Source organism: Vulpes vulpes, chromosome 4 (assembly GCF_048418805.1).
Source record: "Vulpes vulpes isolate BD-2025 chromosome 4, VulVul3, whole genome shotgun sequence".
Taxonomy (NCBI): Eukaryota; Metazoa; Chordata; class Mammalia; order Carnivora; family Canidae; genus Vulpes; species Vulpes vulpes.
The window spans coordinates 99,916,994-99,939,291 of record NC_132783.1 but is presented as its reverse complement, the minus strand read 5'-3'; the positions used below and the strand labels follow the sequence as shown (position 1 = coordinate 99,939,291).

Below are 22,298 nucleotides of genomic sequence, written 5' to 3'. Positions count from 1 at the left end.
CTGTGTGTACCTAAATTTATCCTTTAAAAAAATGAACTTGAAATCATTTTTGTAGACCTTCTAATGATTTTTGTACATATTTTAGTAGATACATTATTGAGAAAAATGTGATGTTTCAGTGTTTAATTATTTGTTTACACATTAAGAACTGATAATATGTCTGTACTTAGGGTATACTTGGTTGTTTTCTCCATAGGGTACTGTGGAGCACTGCATAATAGGAGTAATAATCCTTTCCGAGTTGACTCAGGAAATGAACTTGGTAAGCCTTCCATCTAATAGTGACATGAAGTTTGCTGAGTAATGCTGATTCTTTCATATAAAATGTTTGTGTGGCATGAAACTCTGAATAATCAAATCTTTTGTTATTGTGGGATAATTGAGTATTGGAACATTTATTATTGAAAGTAACAGCAACAGTGTAAAGTGCTACAAGGAAGAGAATTAGACATGGTCATTGCTCAGACAGTTGGTGAATTGTCCTTTTATCCTCTCTGTATAGTCATATACTAACCATAAGAAATAAATGATATGAAGAGAAACAAATCTTTATTTGCTTACAAATAAAAGAGTTTGGCGGATGAATTTTCAATAACAGCTACACAGCAGGACTCCTCAAAGAACAGGCCACTTGGCACTTGGCCACTTGCTAGCATGGATTTTCACTCTGTACAAGGAGAGTTTCCCCTCAACAGTGCCTTTATGAGCTCAGTAGCTGAGCACATTGTCACCTGTTTCTGCTCACTTTTGTACTTATCATAGTTCTAAACAGCACAAAAACAGAAATTGGGTCCTCTATGAGATAATGTTAAAATAAAGGGGACTAAAGGTAGGGTCTATATTTTAAAACTATTGTCATGTTAAGTAGTCTGTCTGTGTGTATAAATATGAAGAGCTTGCATACCCAGGACTACTTGTCAACTCCCTTTGGAGTGTCAGTATAGTTCCTTTGCATAAAAAAATCACCCAAAATAACTATTTTCATCTTTGTTCAGTCAGGAATTAGAAAATATTTCTAGTTTTATTGGATGGATATCTTAAATTTAAAGTGATCTCTTAATTTATCATAGACGCCTCTGCCCCAGAGTATATAAAGATTTTTCACTTATGGCTGTATGCCAGTATGCATGTATGTATGTATCTCTGGGGCTAATAACAATAGTACCTGGAACAGAGTTACTGTGTTAGCAGGTATATAATGACAAGGACTTTGGCTAATCCTATTAGGGTCTATAAATACATCTAAAGAACTGTGGCTTTCTTTTAAAAAATATATTTAAAAATAATTTTAGTATGAAAATTTTATCTCATAAAAATGTAGAGAATAGTACAACAACCCCATGTATCCATCATCTAGTTTATACAACCATCAGCTTTTTGCTAATCTTAAAACCAGCATTTTTTTTTTCATTTCTTGTTTTATAAAAGCCTAACAGGAGTACAAATTGCTCTGGTAATAAGGGTTTGCTATCTTTAGATTATTATCGAGACAGGTCTAGGTGACATGGTATTCTAATAAAAATGTGATTCAAAGAGCAACCAAGTTTTTCTTTGAATTAGCTGTGTCAAATTTACATAAGATTCCTGAGTACAATACAAAAAAAGTTTTTTTCTCAACCATTTGATACTAAGTTTCCAGCATGATCCCTGAATATTTTTGTGTATGTCCTACATACAAGGACATTCTCCTGTGTAACTCTAATACAACCATTACAATCAGAAAGCTAACAGTGGCATATTCTATTTGAGTTCTCATATTCTATTACTATTACTCTCATATTCTATTTGAGTTCACCATTTGTCCCAGGAAGGAACCAGCTTAGAATTGTGCATCTCATTTATTTGACATGTCTTATTAGTCTCCATCTATCTAGAAAAATTCCTCAGTCTTTCCCTCACTTTTCATGACCTTGACATTTATAAAAATTACATGCCTGTTGGGATCCCTGGGTGGCGCAGCGGTTTAGCGCCTGCCTTTGGCCCAGGGCGCGATCCTGGAGACCCGGGATCGAATCCCATGTCGGGCTCCTGGTGCGTGGAGCCTGCTTCTCCCTCTGCCTGTGTCTCTGCCTCTCTCTCTCTCTCTCTCTCTGTGTGTGTGTGTGACTATCATAAATAAATAAAAAAATTAAAAAAAAAATAAGACTATAATCTTAAAAAAATAAAAATTACAGGCCTGTTTTGCAAAATGTCTCTCAATTTGGGATTGTCTGATGTTTCTTTGTTATTAGATTCAGATTATGCATATTGGTTAGGAGTGTCACAGAAATGATACTGTGGGGGATCCCTGGGTGGCGCAGTGGTTTGGCGCTTGCCTTTGGCCCGGGGCGCGATCCTGGAGACCCGGGATCGAATCCCACATCGGGCTCCTGGTGCATGGAGCCTGCTTCTCCCTCTGCCTGTGTCTCTGCCTCTCTCTCTCTCTGTGACTATCATAAATAAATAAAAATTTAAAAAAAAAATTAAAGAAATGATACTGTGATCTTCTCACTGTTTCCAGTCAGGAAGAACGTGATTTGATTTGTTACATTACTAATGATGTTTACTTTGGTTACTTGATGAAGATGGGCTCTACCAGGCTTCTCTAATTGTAGATTTATTTTTTCTCCTTTGTAAATAATAAGTATTTAAGACTGAAAAGACCCATTCCTCATTAGGCTTTCAGTTTATTCACTTATTTATCAGCATGGATTCCTGGCTTCCTCTTTTATTTAATAGGTTATAATTTGTTACTAACATTATATTTTGATGCTCACATTTGCAAGATTTGACCAGTAGGAACCTTTTCAAGCTAGCTTCTCTGTCCATTTGACACTCACTAGTCTGAATATTTTTCTTACTTTCTGACACGAGATATTCTAGGCTTATATATCACCAAGTGCCTTTTGAATAAAGCTTCAAGGTCTGAAGTTTGATTTTGGTTTTGTATGGTAAAAAAAAATACATGGCCTTTGTGGACACATTTTACTTAGTCTAATTTTATGGCATTTATAGTTTCAACAAGTGTTTACTAAGTACTTCTGAACCAGGCAGCAAGGAGATAGATCTACAGTGCATGATGAAAATCAAACACTATCATTGTTAAATGTGAGCCAGGTAAATTCATATAATATCAATAACAAGATGTATTTTTTTAAAGAAAAACATCTAAACTTGAGGTTTCCTAAAAGAGGATTGTATGCTATCTTGTTTTTTTCAAAGCCAAACCTATTATTTTACTGTTTCTAAAGGATATTCAATATATAGTCATCAAGAAGTAAAATACCCTTTACCTACATTATAGAGGTATAAATATATAGTAGACAATACATACATAGTCCCTCTTAAAAGACTGGATATCAGTGAGAAGTCCAAGTTAAGTAAGTATGTAGGCCTTGAAGATAACTGAAATAAGACCTGGATTTGTCAAAACCATGATGAGATACCACCTCACACCAGTGAGAATGGGGAAAATTAACAAGGCAGGAAACCACAAATGTTGGAGAGGATGTGGAGAAAGGGGAACCCTCCTGCACTGTTGGTGGGAATGTGAACTGGTGCGGCCACTCTGGAAAACTGTGTGGAGGTTCCTCAAAGAGTTAAAAATAGATCTGCCCTATGACCCAGCAATTGCACCGCTGGGGATTTACCCCAAAGATACAGATGCAGTGAAACGCCGGGACACCTGCACCCCGATGTTTATTAGCAGCAATGTCCACGATAGCCAAACTGTGGAAGGAGCTTCGTTGTCCATTGAAAGATGAATGGATAAAGAAGAGGTGGTTTATGTATACAATGGAATATTACTCAGCCATTAGAAACGACAAATGCCCACCATTTGCTTCGACGTGGATAGAACTGGAGGGTATTATGCTGAGTGAAATAAGTCAATCGGAGAAGGACAAACATTATATGGTCTCATTCATTTGGGGAATATAAAAAATAGTGAAAGGCAATAAAGGGGAAAGGAGAAAAGATGAGTGGGAAATATCAGAAAGGGAGACAGAACATGAGAGACTCCTAACTCTGTGAAACGAACTAGGGGTGGTGGAAGGGGAGGGAGGTGGATGGGGGGAGTAGGGGTGACTGGGTGGCGGGCACTGAGGGGGGCACTTGATGGGATGAGCACTGAGTATTACTCTATTTGTTGGCAAATTGAACACCAATAAAAAATAAATTAAAAAAAAAAGACCTGGATTTGTATTTAAGTTCTATTGCTTACTACTTTGTACAAACTTCTGAATATCTTTAAACTTACAGACTTACTGTCTGTAAAGTGGGAATGGCACTTTCCAGGATCTTAACTAAAATTAGATAAGTTACTAGCAGCGTAGGGCCTAGTTGTACAAGTGCCCCCATAGGAGGTTCTTCTGTTCATATTATAGATATGGTAGTAATGAGAGATTGGTCTAAGATAGTGTGTGCCTATAAACTTTAATTTTCCTGTGTAAAAAGAGAATAATCGAAATAATATGTGAAGAGTACTTCATAAATCACGTTTGTAATATACTGTATGCTATTATTAATTTGTATTAAGGAAAAGGTTTTTTTTTAATATATTGAGGGAAATATCAGAGAGACAGACGGAAGTTTGCTTTAAAAGAAGGGAAGAGGGATGCCTGGGTGGCTCAGAGGTTGAACGTCTGCTTTTGGCTCAGGACGTGATCCCAGGGTCCTGGGATCGAGTCCCACATCCCAGGCGTGGGGCCTGCTTCTCCCTCTGCCTGTTTCTGCCTCTCTCTTTGTGTTTCTCATGAATAAATAAAATTAAAAGAAAACATTTTTAAAGAAAAATTAAAAATAAAAGAAGGGAAGAGTGCTGGAAATGCTAATTTGAATCCTACATACTGGTTATAGATTCCAGTAACTGCTTTCTGTAGTCATTTCTGTTATGTTTCATATTTCTATAAGTAAATCTGACATTTAAGTATAGTCTAAATTATATGATAGAGCATAGAAAGTATCAGATAATCAATTTTGAGCTCACTGCTTTTTTTAAATCTATAAGCATTAGCAAAGAAAACAGTTTATTTTCTTCTTCCAAATAGCAAAAAGAATGCGATGGTGACTGTAGCCCACAGTGTTGATAGTCATTTGGGTATCAGACTTCAGCTTCGTTTACTGTTTGCTATTGATAAATGGAAGTATTAATGGCATTAATAGTGTAGTTTTGACCATATCATATTTTAGATTAGAGGCTCAAGAACTATTTGTGAATGTATTCTTAAAAATTATTTAGCTTTGGGGATCCCTGGGTGGCACAGTGGTTTGGCGCTTGCCTTTGGCCCGGGGCGCGATCCTGGAGACCCGGGATCGAATCCCACATTGGGCTCCCGGTACATGGAGCCTGCTTCTCCCTCTGCCTGTGTCTCTGCCTCTCTCTCTCTCTCTCTCTGTGACTATCATAAATAAATAAAAATTAAAAAAAAAATTAAAAAAAATTATTTAGCATTAATATTCAGAGGGAATGTACTATTCTTTATGTAATAAGATTTCAGGTTACTTATAATTTCTGCCTTTCTTTTTAAAACACCAAGGATATTTGAACCAGTGGCATTTCTGGTACATATAGAAATATTACTTTTTTATGAAGAGTTTTTCTGTAATTGATTATTAACTGATTCACAGAAAGTTAGAATTTGAAGATTATCTTAAGAGATTCTCATTTTACAGGTGAAATCTGAGGAAAGGGAAGTTGTTACTTGTCTAATGTGAAATGGTACATGGTTCAGGAGTTGATAGTCTAGGATCCATCTATTATTTTATAATCTATGTTTATATTGCCTCTGAAAGTATGATCAATTCTGGTTTTTAATTTTGGAATTGGTATGGTTAGAAATACCAATGAATTGAAACAATCCAGGGATCCTGCCTGCGGGTCTGCCATTAACTCTTAGAGTAACAGTAAGCAAGGCATTTATCCCAGGAGATTTTCAAAAGCTCTCAACTCTCTATTTGATACTTCTTTAATCATTATTTCCATTCCTTTCCTTAGTAAATTTTTGCTTTGCTATTTGTAAGTCTGCTTAAATAAATTCATCTTGTTCTCTTTAGGTTGATTATTCTAGACCTTCAGCAAAACACAGGAAAATAGCTACCTCATTTCGCGACACTTCTCTCAAAGACATTTTAGTGCTAGCATGCTCTCTTCTAAAAGAGGTAAGTTATTTAATCATTCAATATCCTACTTAGAGTATTTAGGAAATTTTAAGTTTCAAAAGAATTTCAAATGAGTCCCTCTTCTCCAGCCCCCATTCTGCCTTTTGAAGAGTTTTGTTTTTTTTTTTTTTGCAAACACATGAGGGTTTATTTACAAGCTCGAGCCTGGGTCCAAGTGTACCCGACACAGTGGAGCAGGGACTTGGACCCTTTTGAAGAGTTATCTTAATTTAAGTACAGTAGATTTCCACAAATCTGTGAGAGGTTCCAAAAAATTCACTTTTATTTACCAGGGATATAAGAAAACAAAATACAAAGGGAATTTAGTAACTCGTCTTTAGGTAGTAATTTCATTGCTTTCCTACATTGTAGATTATTTATTATAGAAGCTGAGACTTTTTTTCTTTATTTTAGTTGCCTATATTTTATGGGATGCAGATGAACAATGAAATGACTCTAAGTTTTCCTAATTCATCAGTTATCAATATTTATTTATAGAGGAACCAAGATGGTTAATGGTAATAATTTCTTTGGGAAATTTGCTCCTTAGTGCTCTGTTGAACATTGGGGATAGTACAATTCATAATTGTATTGTGTTTGCTTGTAGTATAGGGATTCCGTCATACTATTCAAGCTTTTTATTTGGCTTAGTATAGCATTTCCTAAAGTAGGTTCCACTAAATACCAGTTTCTAATTATTTCAGTTCTATGGTATAGTTAGTAATAGGATAACTGCCACAATAGACCAGACTGAAAGATTCTCTATTATTTTTAAAATTTTCTTTTTGTGTGGAAAATTTTATCATATACAAAAGGAATGTGGAGGAGTAATAATGAACTCCCTTGGACATATCAATCAGTTAAAGCAGTAACAGTTCATGACCAGTCTTGTTTCATCTTGGTACTTTTCTAACAATTTTCTTTTTGTGTTATTCTTAAAGCAGAATCCCAAACTTCATTATCACTTCCTCCATAGATACTTCACAATGTGTCTTTAGGAGATAATAATATATTCTGGTTGTGTCAGAAAGGACATTTTGCTCGGGTGGGAGGTGTGGCGGGTAGAGGCAGGGTGCAGTCAGGATTGTTCTCCAAAAGCTTGTGAGTGTCCTTCTTCATTCAGACAGCTCTGACAACCTTTGTTAGCTGAATATGAATCATTTATACATAAAGTTTCCCCACTTGAAGAATATTGTATTTTCAGCTTGTTCTAAGCAGCCTTTGAGCTAATGAATCCCAGAGATTTGTGCTGAGTAAAGTATTTGTCCTAAAGTTACTTTTTATATAACTTTAGAAGATGACCTACAATTTGCAGTTAAGTGTAAAAGGTCTTATTCTCACTTTAGAAAATATAACTTGAAATAATTTATTGTAGATTTTTGTCAAAAGTGATTTTGCAACTTTTCCTAAAATATACAACATAACTATGCAAACTTTTCTTCCTAGTTCTAATTTGGCATTGAAGAAAAATTTAAATCAGTGAAGTGAAAATTTGTTTATTGACATATTCCATGTGTTGTTTGACTTTCAACTTTTTTCAGGTGTTGGCCAAACCTTTAAATCTTCAGGATCAAGGTCAACAAAATCTAGTAATGCAGGTCTTGAAACTGGTCCTCAACTGCCTTAACTTTGACTTCATTGGCAGTTCAGCAGATGAATCTGCAGATGATCTTTGCACAGTCCAGATTCCAACAACCTGGAGAACAAGTAAGAAGAAAGTTGAGTGTGAGGGATGGTCAGAGTAAAAGAACAGAATTAAATACAGTTGCCATATGTATCAAAAAATTCAAAAAGATTTGTAAAGAAGGTAGTTGCTAATGCCCAGTATTGAAATCTGTATTCCTTAATTCATATCATAGGCGCTTCCATATTTTGATATTGGAAAATAGGATAAATAGCTCTAGAGTTAAGGGGATAACAGGTTTGGGAGGGCAAATGAAGAGTTCTGTTTTGAAACTTGCAGATAAACAGTGGGAGACGATATAACACGGGCAAGGAAAAAATACTTTTCAAAGTTGGAAAAAGAGAATTAATTAGAGTAAGTGACATAGCAAAGCGAAGTTGCAATTTATTTTCTTACAGAGAAGGATACCAAGAAAAAAAGCAAGCCGATTTACTCTCACACATTTCAGAAAGATGATGGTACTAGGGTATTCCTGAAATCAGAGGTGAGGAATAGGGCTGACAGGGCTTGGTAAAAAGTATGTATTCTGCACAAAGTCCCTAGAGTCTTCTCCACTGCCAGAGGTGCAACTGCCACCTGTGCCTTTTCTCGTTTCTTCCCTGTGTGTACCTCACACTTCCCAAGACCAGACCTTTTTTCTCCCGAGAAATTAAACTGGATATTCAAGGATATCAAAACTAGTAGAAAAACACCACAGATTTTGTGAAAGCTAACATGGAAATCAGAGATTAAAACAAATTAAAAGGGGCTTAGTATTTTTAGTATCATGATGAATACATGAACCAAGAAATGTAATAAAAATTGCAAAGGCTACACATAAACACACACAGACACACACCAGTACATACACATGAGTATGTGTAAAAATGGGAAATATCAGTAAGATTGATGGATTATATCACTGCCCTTTCCTTTTTTTTTTTTTTTCACTGCCCTTTCCTGACTGTGATATTGTAGTTTTTGCAAGAATTGATTATTAGAGGAAACCGAGTAAAGGGTGCTTGACGTCTCATTGTATTATTTCTTGTGACTCTGTATGCACCTATAATTATCCTAAAAAGTATTTTTTAAAGGGAGATTTTATAGAAACAGACAAAGTAAAGAGTTGAAGTGTTGTGCCCAAGATTGCGAATCCGAGAAACCACCAAGGAGCCGACACCGATGCAAACACACGAGGGTTTATTTACAAGCTCGAGCTTGGGTCCAAGTATACCCGACACAGCGGAGCAGGGACTTGGACCCCGAAGTGGGTTACAGCTGGGTTTTAAGGACTGGTCTAGGGGACATCCAGAAGGGGTGGAGCAATTCCTCAAGTTCTGTTTACATTTTGATATGGGGCCTTCAGGGGCATTGAGCTCTGTTCTTATTCTAATAGGGGCTTCCTGCCCTTGGCTTGGGCTCTGTTTTTATTCTAATATGGGGCTTTCTAGGACGTTTAGCTGTAAGCTGTTTTCTTCCTGTAACTGAAGTAAGGTAAAGTTCAGCTCTTATTCACAGGGGCCTGGGATGGCTGTACTTGTGGTAACGCTGAACTTAAAGTGGAATGGTCTTAATTTTCTCGGCCTCCACAGAAGTAAATGTCAAAAAAAGTATAGTTAATGTCCTCAGGGAGATAACACATTTCTGAAACAAGAATAGGATATTGCCTTTTTTTTTTTTTTAAGATTTATTTATTTATTTTAGAGAGAGAGCAAGCACATGTGTGAGAACATGGCAGGGAGGGGCAGAGGGAAAGAGAGAAGAGAAAAGCTAAGCCGACTCCCCACTGAGTGTGGAGCCCAAAGTGGGACTCATTCTTGCAACCCTGCGATCATGACCTGGGCCAAAATCAAGAGTCGGACGCTTAGCCAACTGAGCCACAGGTGACCTGGAATAGCAATTGTTTTAAAAAGGAAAGTTCAGGGGATCCCTGGGTAGCTCAGCCGGTTAGCACCTGCCTTTGGCCCAGGGCATGATCCTGGAGTCCCCGGATCGAGTCCCGCGTCCGGCTGCTGGCATGGAGCCTGCTTCTCCCTCTGCCTGTGTTTATACCTCTCTCTCTCTCTATGTCCATCATGAATAAATAAATAAAATCTTAAAAAAACAAACAAAAGGAAAGTTAAAAAAAAAATGAAAATTAAAAAAAAAAGGAAAGTTCAGAGAACATTCCAAATATAAAAGGCAGTTGCCAAAATAAAACATTTAATAAAAGAGTTGGAAGGGAAAATTAAGGAAATGTTTCAGAAAGTAGAACAGAAAAGAAAGGAGAGATTTGATAGAAAAAAATACAAGAATATGAAAGCATGAAAATAGGAGACCAGCATCTGACTACTAGGAGTTTGAGAAAGAGGATAGGAAAAAAAAAAAAAAAAACAAAAAACCAAGAAAATTTGCAAACAACACCAATGAAAGTTCTCAGCACTGAGACTTAAATTCTCAAATTGAAAGATCTCATCAAGTGCCCATTGTAATGAATGAAAAAAATAAACACTGAGCTTCATAATCATAATCATTCCAGAGTAAAAATAATGAAAAGAATATCCTAAGTTCTACCAGAAAGGAGAAATAAGTCACCTACAAAGGATTGGGGTCAAGAACAGTGTTGGCCTTCTCAGCATTAGCACTGGAAGCTAGAAGACAATGGAGTAGTATCCTCAGACTTCTGAAGGGAAATAATTTTCAAACCAGACTGAAATGATCAAGTGGAAAGTAGAATTTCAGACATGCACATCGTCTTTGAATTTATCCCTTATGTGCTTACTCTCAGAAAGTTACATGAAAACAAAAAGCAAGAACATGGAAGGAAAGGGGTTTGTGAAAAGGGAGCTTTAACACAAAATGACAATGAACAGACATAAAAAAGGGGCATAATTATATAACAAACTTAGCAACAACCAATCCCAAATTGAAGGCTCTAGGAGTTGGGGAGGGGAAAGGAAGGGAAATTACAGGTTACTTGATGCTATTGATCATGTGAAAAATGTCATGAAGAACATTGTACAGATCTGTCAGAGTGTTTGGAAAGAACTAGTGACAGATAGATATACAATTAAGCACAGAAACGATGCTATAATTAAGTCCAGAAAGTGTTAGAAATGTATTATAGTGTACTCCTTGGCTCATCTGTTAACATTACTTACATAGCCATAATAAATGTAAACACTTAGAATTGATTTAATCCCAAATAATAGTGTATGGTTTTTGAGAGAGGACGTAGGGGGGAGGAGCAAAATCTCATATACCATAACAGGAATTCATTTGATCTTTGAGGTAAAACAAATAAAAAAAATAGTCATATAGCATGTTATTTGGAATGATGTATATAAGTGTAGATAAGAGTTGAAAGGTACTTGGAATGAGGTTAGGTACAGCTATTTTTTGTTATACATTTTTTAATAGTGTTTACTTTTTGATACTGTTTGAATTTTTATATTTATACAATTCAAATAACTTTAATACAAATGAAAATGGTAAGAAGATTCTCCTAGTAAGAACTATAGAAATAAGTTCTGCTACATAGAAATAAGGAATATTTTAGCTAATTCGTTTCTATTTCTGTATTCATTTTTCAAAAGAAAATAGCTAGGAATTAAAAAGGAATTATACCTAACTGGTAAGAGTGGCCATATGCAGAGGCCTTGGAATTCTTGTTTGTGTGATAATGTCTTAATATTACATTAAGCTCACTGAATGGAAGTAATGGTATTAGAAAATCCTTTTTTTTTCAGTTCTCCTGGAACCAGAAACATTGGATCTTTTCTTCAATTTGTATCATACACTTCCACCACTACTATCTCAATTAGTAAGTAAAAATCATTCATTACTTCATTGAAAGATACCTGCAATCTTTATCTAAGGGTGGTATATATTTATGTAAAAAGTCATATTTATACTCTTGATTGGATTTACCTCTTACAAGCAATTTTTTCTTACATCTCCTGGGATTAATGTTACTTGAACTACTTGTCAGATTCTGTTTATAATCACCAGTGCATTCCATCTCATGAGTGAACCCAGAACCTCTAGCTGTTGATTTAGTTCCTGCCCAGAGCCAGAAAACCTGTCAATCTCTAGTTGTACCTTCCTTTCTACCCACTCCCCATCCTTTCTTCTGGATCTCTGTCCAGTAGTTGGCCACAACCGTCTGTTGCTTTCCCTTTTCCTACCCTCTAACTCTTCTTCAACCTTTCATGTCCTAGGGTTGCCAGGCAGCCCCTATCAGGTATCTCTAAAGAGAAACACAAGGGATTTGCTCATTTGATTTTGTGTTCACCTCTCCAGTTGTTCATTTACTTTTTGAATTAAATTCTTTTGTGTGCTTTAAAAAAATCTTAAAACTCTTTAGTTATATAGTAACTTTGAGTATATGAACCCCACTTTTGTGGAACCTAAAACAGAGACCAGATTGAAAAAAAAAGAGAAAAAGTCTGTTTAATATCTAATTTCTAGAATTAAAGTTGGAGAATTCTGATCTTGCCATTTCCTGAAAAAAGATGTTCCAGGTTTAAAGTACGTATCAGTGGTGTGTTTGTTTAGGTATGTTATTGTCTAGAAGGGAGCAATAGATCTACAAAAATACTCTATTCCCCTCCCCTTTAAAAAACAAAAAAAACAAAAAAACAAAAAAACAAAAAAACATGTCTGCTCTCCAATCTAGGGTTTTGAGGTGGTGGGTTTGTTTGTTTGTTTTTTAAAGATTTCATTTGTTCATGAGAGACAGAGAGAGAGAGGCAGAGAAATAGGCAGAGAGAAGCAGGCTCTCCCCGCAAGGAGTCCGATGCGGGATTGGATCCCACATTTTGGGATAATGCCCTGAGCCGAAGGCAGGCACCTAACCACGGAGCCACCCGGTGTCCCGAAGTGGTGGTTTTTAAACTGAGTTTCACAGGATACTCATGTTTCCAGGTGGTGGCAAGGTTTCAGCCTTCTGTCTTTTAATCAGAGTAGTTTTGTTTTTAGTTATTTAAAAACCATGGTTTCATGTACAATTATGTTTTGCAATAAAACAAGCTACTGGTGCTTTAAAAATTAAGTGGAAAACAACTGCTTTAGGTGAAAGTAACGTTTATTGGGTCTGCCCTATTATATCTGCTTATCTCACTTCATCCTCAAAGTGGCCCTGCGAGGTAAGTATTATTACCCTCACTATGTTGACAAGGAAACAGACCCAGACTGGCTTAATTGAATTTCATTAGGGCAGCAAACTAAATAATAAAGCTGAGATTCAAACCCAGATGTTTTTGACCCCAAACCCTTGATATTTTTAATACACTAGTGGTTCCTAAACCTTCCATACATCAGAACTGCTTAAGGAATTGTTCGTTCATGTTTGTTTTTTTTTTTTAACAAGTGAGGACTGTGGCAAACTGGAAGAACGTCTAAAAGGCTATCCTCTGATTCCTGTTCGTGTTCTCAACTTTCTAAGAGAGCCAGACATTATGTAATATCTCTTAATTGAAATATTTAAATATTGACTATTAACAGCTAATTTTTTTTTTTTTTAAACGAAGTGGGTGAACAAACATATGTGGACCAAAACAAAACCTATCAGGGCCCATTTGGCCTGAAAAGTTGCGAATTTTGGGCCTGTCACTTAATGATCAGACTTCAATGGTTTTCAGTAGTAGAATTAGGAATCCAAGTAGTGAAATTGTCTGGTAAAGTATTGACTTTTGGAAGATAACTAGGCCATTTTTGTAGAATATCTAATGTTTCCAAATAGTGCCTCAAGATATTAATGGGTGGTATGGGTAAGATGTACAATCACCAAATAAATTTGGGATATGCTGGCTTAAGTAAAGTTACACCAGTTATATTAAAGTTTACCCACTTGCAGGATACCACCGTACGTAATGTACAGTATTTCTCAGACATATTTTACCACAAAACCATCTTTTATTTTTGGTAGAACACCTATTTTCTTGGTCTATGAATAGAGCTGGGCAACAGAAGCATTTGGGAACCTTTTAAATGTTTGCTTGTTCAGGTTGCTTTGGCATTTTTAATAGATGAAAATATACTAGAAGAGAATACACATAAATAGAAATTTTAGTGGTGAGGTTAAAGAGTGATGGGTGGTGTTGGTGACTAATGATGTGTCTTACATTATTTCTGGATTCTATAATATTTTTCGATCATTAAAACTAAAAAATACTTTTTTGTGTGAAGACTAGTGTTCCTTACCTGTGGCCGTAGTTACTTTTAAAATTGAAATGAATTTTGTTGTTCCTATTTTTAGGCACTTTCATGTTTAGTTCAGTTTGCTTCTACAAGAAGGTCCTTATTTAGCAGTCCTGAACGTGCCAAGTACCTTGGTAATTTAATTAAGGGAGTAAAAAGGATACTTGAAAACCCTCAGGTATTTATGAAGTAATTTAATTAATACTTAGTATGTAGAAATACAGTTTTTCTGCTGAAAGATGTAATAAACTCATGACTTGATTATTATTCTGGAAGAAGATATGAAGTATCATATCTATCTTCCTTAAATCTCACTTGTAGTAGAAATGGACAGTTTTTAAAAATGGATGCTTTCCTGATTCTGTGTTCTTCCTTTTTAAATTTTTTTCCATTCTTTTAGGTGAATAAGAATAGAAGGTATATATCTTATGATGCTTCTGCTTTATATCATTGTACTGTATTTCTTTGCTTTACTTCTTAAATTACTTAAGTAATTTCTTCAAAGTTATAGCAACCTTCTGAACTAGAAGACAATATAAATCTGAATGTTAATATTGGATTAAGTGGCTTTGAATTATGAAATAATGTCTTTTTGCCCTCTTGTGGACAAATAAGAGTTTGTAGATTAAAAAATCTATACTTTAACTGCAAAGCTTCAATAGCAATATTCATTTCAGAGATTACAAAGCCATTATTAATTAGTGATTTTGGCTGCCTAGATAGATAAAAATTTTTTGTTTTACTTTTTATTTTGTTTTTGGTTTAAAGTGAATGTAATGAAAGTATGAATTTTAAAAGGTAAAATGATTTAAGGAGATTTATCTGTCTCTTAGTTATTAATAACATTTGAGGGGACATATATCTGTACATAAAAAAATGTGCTTGCTCAGTAAGGTGCAATTGATTTTGTAGGCCATTCTCAGGAATATTTTAGATTTTCTGTGTTATACTTTTATTTTACCTTTCAGTGTTAGCACAATCATGAAATTTACATGTTTTATTGATAAATGGGATTTTACTAATATACTTTAAAATTTTTAGTTGTTTATCTGTCATCAATCAGTATGTGGAAAATATGTTAATATCAAGTGATTGTCTTAATTTTTTCCAGCATCCTCATGTTCATGTTTCATGTCTGTAAAAGTTAGTTTGAATATTATATTATTTTGGAATTACAAATAGGTTAAAATACCTATGAGTATGAAGTATTTTTTTGTAATTTGTTCTTAATAATTAGACACTATTTTATATTTTCATGGAGTTCATATGAATGCAATTTCTTACAAACTCTCTCAGTATTAAACAGACACTTTTTGAATTCTCTTTCATACCAGCTACAATGCAAAGTGTTTGAACTTTTGTAAAGATAACAATTGTGTCCTATCTTCAAGGAGCTCTCACAGACAACTGGAGACCTCTTTCTTGGTCTTTCCTTTTAACCTTTCCTTCCTCAAGTTTTCTTCTATGTCTTGTAGTACTTCGGTTAAACTTTCTGCTCTACTTTGCATTAAATTATTTGAATGACTGTACTTAGGGACCAGGAGTTGCTTGAGGGCACAATGCCTGTAGATACTCAATAAACATTTGTTGAATTAAAGGAAATTTCTATTTTGTGTGCACAAACACCATTTTAACTTTGGTTCAATTGGTATCACTCTTTTCTAGGGTTTTAAGAACCCATTCTGAATTTTCGTCTTAAATATTTCGCATGTCTTCTGTTGACTTCTGTTTAAGCTGCAGCGCATATAGACATAACACATATACACAAGCATGCACGCATGCAAATTTTTTGTATAATACTGTGGATTCCTAAACTTAATTTAGTCATCACAGTGCAAAACTTCTTCCACATCCACTACTTCGAATTTCTTATTATGAATCATTGATGACATTAAATCCAGCAAGAATCATTTGTCTTCTTTCATTAATAATCTACCCAGTTGACACAAGTACGAAGGAAAACTGGAAACCTTAATAAAATACTCCTGGAATTTTATTGATAGCTCATTGGGTTGGTTTGTTTTTAAGTATTTTTAAAAGCCTTTCTTTTTCTCTCATAATTTAGGGTTTGTCTGATCCAGGTAATTATCATGAATTTTGCCGATTTTTGGCTCGTTTAAAGACAAATTATCAGCTGGGAGAATTAGTTATGGTGAAGGAATATCCTGAAGTTATCAGATTGATTGCTAACTTTACCATTACTAGCCTGCAGGTAAATAAAAATATATAATTAATGTTAAATGATAGATAAATTTAAAACTATTTCTTGGTAAGATTTGGTGGGGATTTTTAACATTTGTTACAGTACTTTGCTAAAAATACTTATTCCAGGGTTTTATTTCTTTATTATTTTAATTTTTTTAAAATATTTTAAAATTTATTTATTCATGAGAGACACAGAGAGAGAGAGGCAGAGACACAGGCAGAGGGAGAAGCAGCCTCCCTACAGGGAGCCTGATGTGGGCCTCAATACTGGAACCCCAGGATCACGCCCTGGGCCGAAAGCAGGCACTAAACTGAGCCACTCAGGGATCCTCTATTCCAGGGTTTTAGGTAAAAGTTCATTGGAACATATTTTATAATAAAAATTTAAAGGCTCTCTGAATATCTAGTAATTGAAGAATGAATTGAGAAGCTATAATAAAATCTTTGTGAAATAAGACATTTTTGAAAAACTTCTTTTTGTAGGTTTGGGAGAGGTTTTAAAACCACATCTTCCACATGATATGAACTCTGAAAAATATTCATGGAAAGAAGATTAGAAGGAAGTACACTAACATTTTAATAGTGATCATCCCAGTATGGTAGAATAATGAGAGATTGTTGGTTTCTTCTTTATGCCTTTTTGCATTTACAAAATTTGCTATGTTAAATATTCATTTGCTATATAATAAGAATAAAAATTAATTTTAAAGTCTGTTTTTAGTAATTTTGTAAAAAAAAACTGCTTAGTAATTTTGTCTTTATAATTCTTCTTCTAGGAAGATATATGTCATTTTAAGTAACCTTTGCTTTATTTCTTTGTAGCATTGGGAATTTGCTCCCAACAGTGTTCATTATTTATTAACTCTGTGGCAAAGGATGGTAGCATCAGTGCCTTTTGTGAAATCAACTGAACCCCACTTATTAGACACTTACGCACCAGAAATCACGAAGGCCTTTATCACTTCTCGGTTGGAATCTGTTGCCATAGTTGTGAGGTATTGAAAACTAAATGTTTCTGTTGCATTTTTATCTTTTGCATCTTGGAATTTTAAAAATTTGAGGTAAAATATACCTAGTGTAAAATTACCCTTTTTAGTGGACAAGTCTGTGAGTTCTGACAAATGCATACAGTTGTAGAACTACCCTTATAGTTAAGACGGAGAAGAGTCCCATCAACCCAGAAAATTCTGGTTTTTTCTTTTTTTTTGAGATTTTATTTATTCATGAGAGGCACACAGAGGCAGAGACCTAGGCAGAGGAAGAAGCCGGCTCCCTGCAGGAAACTTGATGCAGGGCTCGATCCCAGGACCTGGGGATTAACAACCTGAGCCAAAGGCAGGTGCTCAACCACTGAGCTACCCATGTGCCCCAAACTAGAAAATTCTTTTGTGTCCCTTTGTAGTCAGCCTTTTCCCCACCCTCAGACTCTGGCAATTACTGATTTGTTTTGTTTTTCTATACTATTTGCCTTTACAGAATGTTGTATAGATGAAATCATATAGTATGTAGTCTTTTAGTCCAGCTTCTTTCATGTAGCATAATGCATTTGAGATTCCTCCATGTTGTATCAGGAGTTCTTAAAATTTATTGCTGAATAGTATTCCATTTTATGGATGTACCACAGTTTGTTTATCCATTCACCTGGAATTTTGTTGTTGTTGTTGTTTTAACTTAAATTCAGTTAGCCAACGTATAGTGCATCCTTAGTTTTGAATGTAGAGTTCAGTAATTCATCAGTTGTGTATAACATCCACTGCTCATCACATCACATGTGGACATTTGTGGTGTTTCTGTTTTTGTGATTTATGAATAAAACAGATGTAAGCATTTCTGTACAGTTTTGTATGAATATAAGTTTTTATTTCTTTTGGGTAAATATCTAGGTGGGAGATTTCTGGGTTGAATGGTAAGTATATGTTTTACTTTATAAGAAACTGGCAAATTATTTTTCAAAGTCATTGTATCATTGCATTCCTACCAGCAATATATGAGAGATCCAATTGCTCTTTATTCTCATCTGTATTTGATATTGTCAGTTTTTAAGAGTGTAATTCTATTAGGTGTGTAGTGGTACCTTATTTTGGATTTAATTTACATTCCCTTAATGACTAATAATGTTGAGCATCATTTTATGTGCTTATTTATTACTATTTGTGTTGTTTGGCAAAATGCCTGTTAAATTTGTTGCCCCCCCCCCCCCTTTTTTTAAACTAGGTTGTTTATTTCCTTATATTGAAATTTGAAAGGTCTGTATATTCTGGTCACAACTCTTTTTAATGTATGTGTTTGGCAAATATTATCTTTCAATCCATAGTTTGCCTTGTCATTTCTCTCACAGAAGAAACAAAAAAACTTTCAAAAAGCAAAAGTTTGAGAGTTTAAAGAAGTCCGATTTATCCTTTATTTTTTCTTCTAGAAGTTTTATAGTTTTATACTTCACATTTACTTCTCTGACTCATTTTGAGTTAATTTTTGTATGTGATATATGAGGTAAGGCTTGAGTTGAAGTTGGTTTTTTTATTTTTTGTCCTTTTTTTTTTTTTTTTTTTTTTTAATGGATGACCAATTATCCCAACACCATTTGTGGAAAAGACTATCTTCTCTCCATTGTATTGTCTTTATACTCTTCAGAAAATTAATTGACCACATACATGTCCTTTCTGAGCTCTGTTCTCATTAATCTATGTGTTTTTCTTTCTGCCAGTACCTTGTCTTGAATACTGTAGCCTTACAAGCTTTGAAATCAGGTAGTGTGAGTCTTTTGCCTTGGTTTTCCCTTTACACAGTTGTTTTGCCTCTTTGACTTCTTCGCTTTTCCATGTAAATTTTAGAATCATCTTGTTAGTTTCTACCCAAAAATCCTGCTGAGATTTTGACTGGGATTGTTTTAAATTTGTAGATTAATTTTGGGGAGGAATTGACACCTTGGCAGTAGTTCCGTCTTTCAGTCTGTGAGCATCTTACTCTTTTAATTTATTTAGCTCTTTGGTGATTTCTTTCCTCACTGTTGTGTGGTATTCCACCTTCAGATTTTTATATGTTTAAGTACACTTAATTAGTTAGATTTTTCCTGGTGCCTTTGGAAGATGCAGTTTTTTAAATGTCAATCTGCAGTTCTTCATTGCTAGTATATAGTGATACAGTTGAATTTTGTCTATTGACCTTGTATGCTAGGACCTTGGTAAACTTACCTATGAGAGGTAGTAGCTTTTGTTTTATCCTTTTTTGGGGACTTTAAATGTGTACAATCATGTTGTCGTCAAATACAGACATTTCATTTCTTATCTTCCAATCTATTTGTCTTTTGTTTCTTTATCCATAATAGAATTTTTTTTAACATAAAGTTTAGTTGTGAATAAAAGCATATCGCATTCTAAGCTTGTCTGCAAACTTATTCTTCTCTATTTGCAGAGATAATTTAGATGATCCACTGGATGATACTGCTACTGTGTTTCAGCAGCTGGAGCAGTTGTGCACTGTCAGCAGATGTGAATATGAAAAGACATGCACTCTTCTTGTACAGTTGTTTGACCAAAATGCTCAAAATTACCAAAAGCTTCTGCATTCACCTTCTGCAATAACTGTGGACAAGGCAATTCAGGAAGGTCAGTACATTTTATATGACTGTATATGGTATTATGTTGAATTTTAAGTAGCTTCATTAGTCACTTTAATAATTTTACTGCAAATTATTTTTATGTATTTCCCCCAATTCCTCATCCTCTAATAAGCCATTAATTGTATTAACCTTCTGGGTATTTTGGTTGCTTGATGGTTAATTTTCAGTTCTTCTTTGTAAGATACGTGAAAAATATTTTTCTGGAATCCATATCAAGAAAAGCTGATAATGGTATTTGAGTAGAGTTCATTAACTTGTAACTGTCTTTTAACTAATCATGTTTCCTATAGTTGACTATCAATTCAGAGCTCAATTTCATCCAATAAAAGTAAGATCTCATTATGGTTTTGCATTTGTGTATTAGCTTTCGCTATGGGTTTGGTTTATTATTATATTTTAATTCATCAATTTCCTCATTTTCTTTCTTTTCTTTTCTTTTTTTAAAGATTTTTATTTATTTATTCATGAGAGAGACAGAGAGAGAGAGAGAGAGAGGCAGAGACACAGGCAGAGGGAGAAGCAGGCTCCCTGCAGGGAGCCTGATGTGGGACTCAATCCCAGGTCTCCAGGATGACACCCTGGGCTGAAGGCAGCACTAAACCTCTGAGCCATCCTGGCTGCCCTATTTCCTCATTATTTTTCTTTAATCGTTTATTGAAGGAGGATTTATTTATTGCTGTATGTTCCTTTAAATCCTACTGGGAACATAGCAGGGAATAAAATTAAGTAAACACATTTTTCACATTTTTAAAAAATGAATATGAGAATGGAATTGGCTTTATATATTTCTAATAGGAGACGCTTTAATTATAGTTCTGGAATTTTTTTTTCTTTTACATTTCTTCCTTTCATCATTTTGGAAAGTGAGTGGTAAAGGATGATAATCACACTCTCAATGATTTCCTATCTAAACTCTTTTTAATTGTTTAAAAGACTGTTTTACATTTACATAGTATCTTCTTAAAATGGCTTTTATTATCTGTTTCTGTTTTCTTTTTTTGGAGTCACACATTAAAAAACTGCTCCTGGGCTAGGTGGTGGAGTAAGTAGTTAACATTCTCTACTTCAGATATTCTCTCTTATTAAGATCTCATTATTTGTAAATTAAATTGAGGAGCAGTATTTTTTGCAGCATTTAGTCTTTTCATGATTGATTTCTTCTTTCAGTAGAGTTTTGAAAATTATTAAATTTTAAATACATACAAAAGATCATTAACATATATTAGACCTAGTGACTAGCAAAAACACCATCATATAGCTGAAAGAATAGGTCAGTATTGGTATCTTTGCTATTCTTATTGTTCTTGGTCCAAATCCTTCCTACCAACAGAAAGTACTTGCAATCTTGAATTCTGTGTTTATCATTTGGTGCCTTTTATTCATAGTATTACTGCATATATATTAATATATATTCTGAAAATAATGCATGGTTTTGCAAATTTCTGAACTCTGTACAACTGGAATGAAACTGTACTACTTGCTTTACATGTTTTTTCCCCTCAGTATTACGTTTATGAGAATTTGTGTTGATGTTATGGCTATGGTTCCTTCAGCTACACTGCCACTGTTCTCTGTTGTTTGAATATGCCAAATTTATTTATGCATTTTCTTGTCATTGGATATTTGTGTTTTTTTCTGTCTTTTTGATTATACAGTAATTGCTACCATAAAGATTGTTATGTGTATCTATTACATAGTTAATTTCAGTAGATGACGCCAAAGTAGTTTATAGAGTGATTTACTACTTTACATCTTGCCTACCCTGATCTGGATCTTTGCCAACAGCTCATAATGCTGGACTTAAATTTATACCACACTAGTTGATAATATACCTCATGGGTATTTTAGTTTTTATTCCTGTAATTATTAATGAAGTTTACTGTTGTCTTATGTTTGTTGACTGTTGTGTCATTTTAGTGATATATATATTCATGATTTTTGTTAAATTTCTTTTCACTTTTTGGATTATTTTTGTCTTACTGATTGAGTTCTTTATGTATTTTTGACACTAATACTCTAGATATTTGAATTGTAAATATTATCCCCAAGTTTGTGATCTGTCTTTACATATCACTTTAATATATCTATTTTCTTATTTTTCATATCAAACTTTATTTTAATTAATTCACTTGATCTTTTGGAAGAGGTAATGTATGTACATTGTCCAGAAAAAAGAAATTAAAATGTGTTCTGTTTCAGTTCTATGACCTGTCCTCTTGTTCTTTTCTCCAAGTACCAATTCTTACCAGTTTTACATATATCTTCAAAGTTTCTGTGTGCATATACAAGCAATTATGAATTTATAAGTTTTTATCTTCCTTTATGTACTTTGGATGTGGGATACCACCCTTAATGTTCTATTCCTGCCCTTTTTTTTTAATTTAACAATGTATTTTATAGCTCTTTTCAAATCATTATATAGAGAATTCTTATTTTTTATGGAATACATCATATTGTATCATAATTTATTTGACCATTCCCTCCACCACTGAA

The 22,298-nt window shown here is 34.3% G+C and overlaps 1 protein-coding gene across 13 annotated transcripts in view; it reads left to right on the top strand.

Moving 5' to 3' along the window:
• RANBP17 (RAN binding protein 17) overlaps nt 1-22,298 on the top strand; it is a 310,517-nt gene that overhangs the window by 20,106 nt on the left and 268,113 nt on the right. For 9 of the 13 annotated variants that reach the window (XR_012001183.1, XR_012001182.1, XM_072756615.1 and 6 more), the window contains 8 exons: nt 197-262; nt 6,034-6,138; nt 7,680-7,845; nt 11,530-11,603; nt 14,040-14,159; nt 16,047-16,193; nt 17,009-17,181; nt 19,598-19,791. Coding sequence is in view for 11 of the 13 variants with exons in the window: in XM_072756615.1 (XP_072612716.1) it covers nt 197-262; nt 6,034-6,138; nt 7,680-7,845; nt 11,530-11,603; nt 14,040-14,159; nt 16,047-16,193; nt 17,009-17,181; nt 19,598-19,791 (1,045 nt within the window). In the remaining 2 variants the exon portion in view is untranslated. The remainder of the gene's footprint in view (nt 1-196; nt 263-6,033; nt 6,139-7,679; nt 7,846-11,529; nt 11,604-14,039; nt 14,160-16,046; nt 16,194-17,008; nt 17,182-19,597; nt 19,792-22,298) is intronic. The other 4 variants (XM_072756619.1, XM_072756618.1, XM_072756617.1 and 1 more) reach the window with 1 other exon arrangement.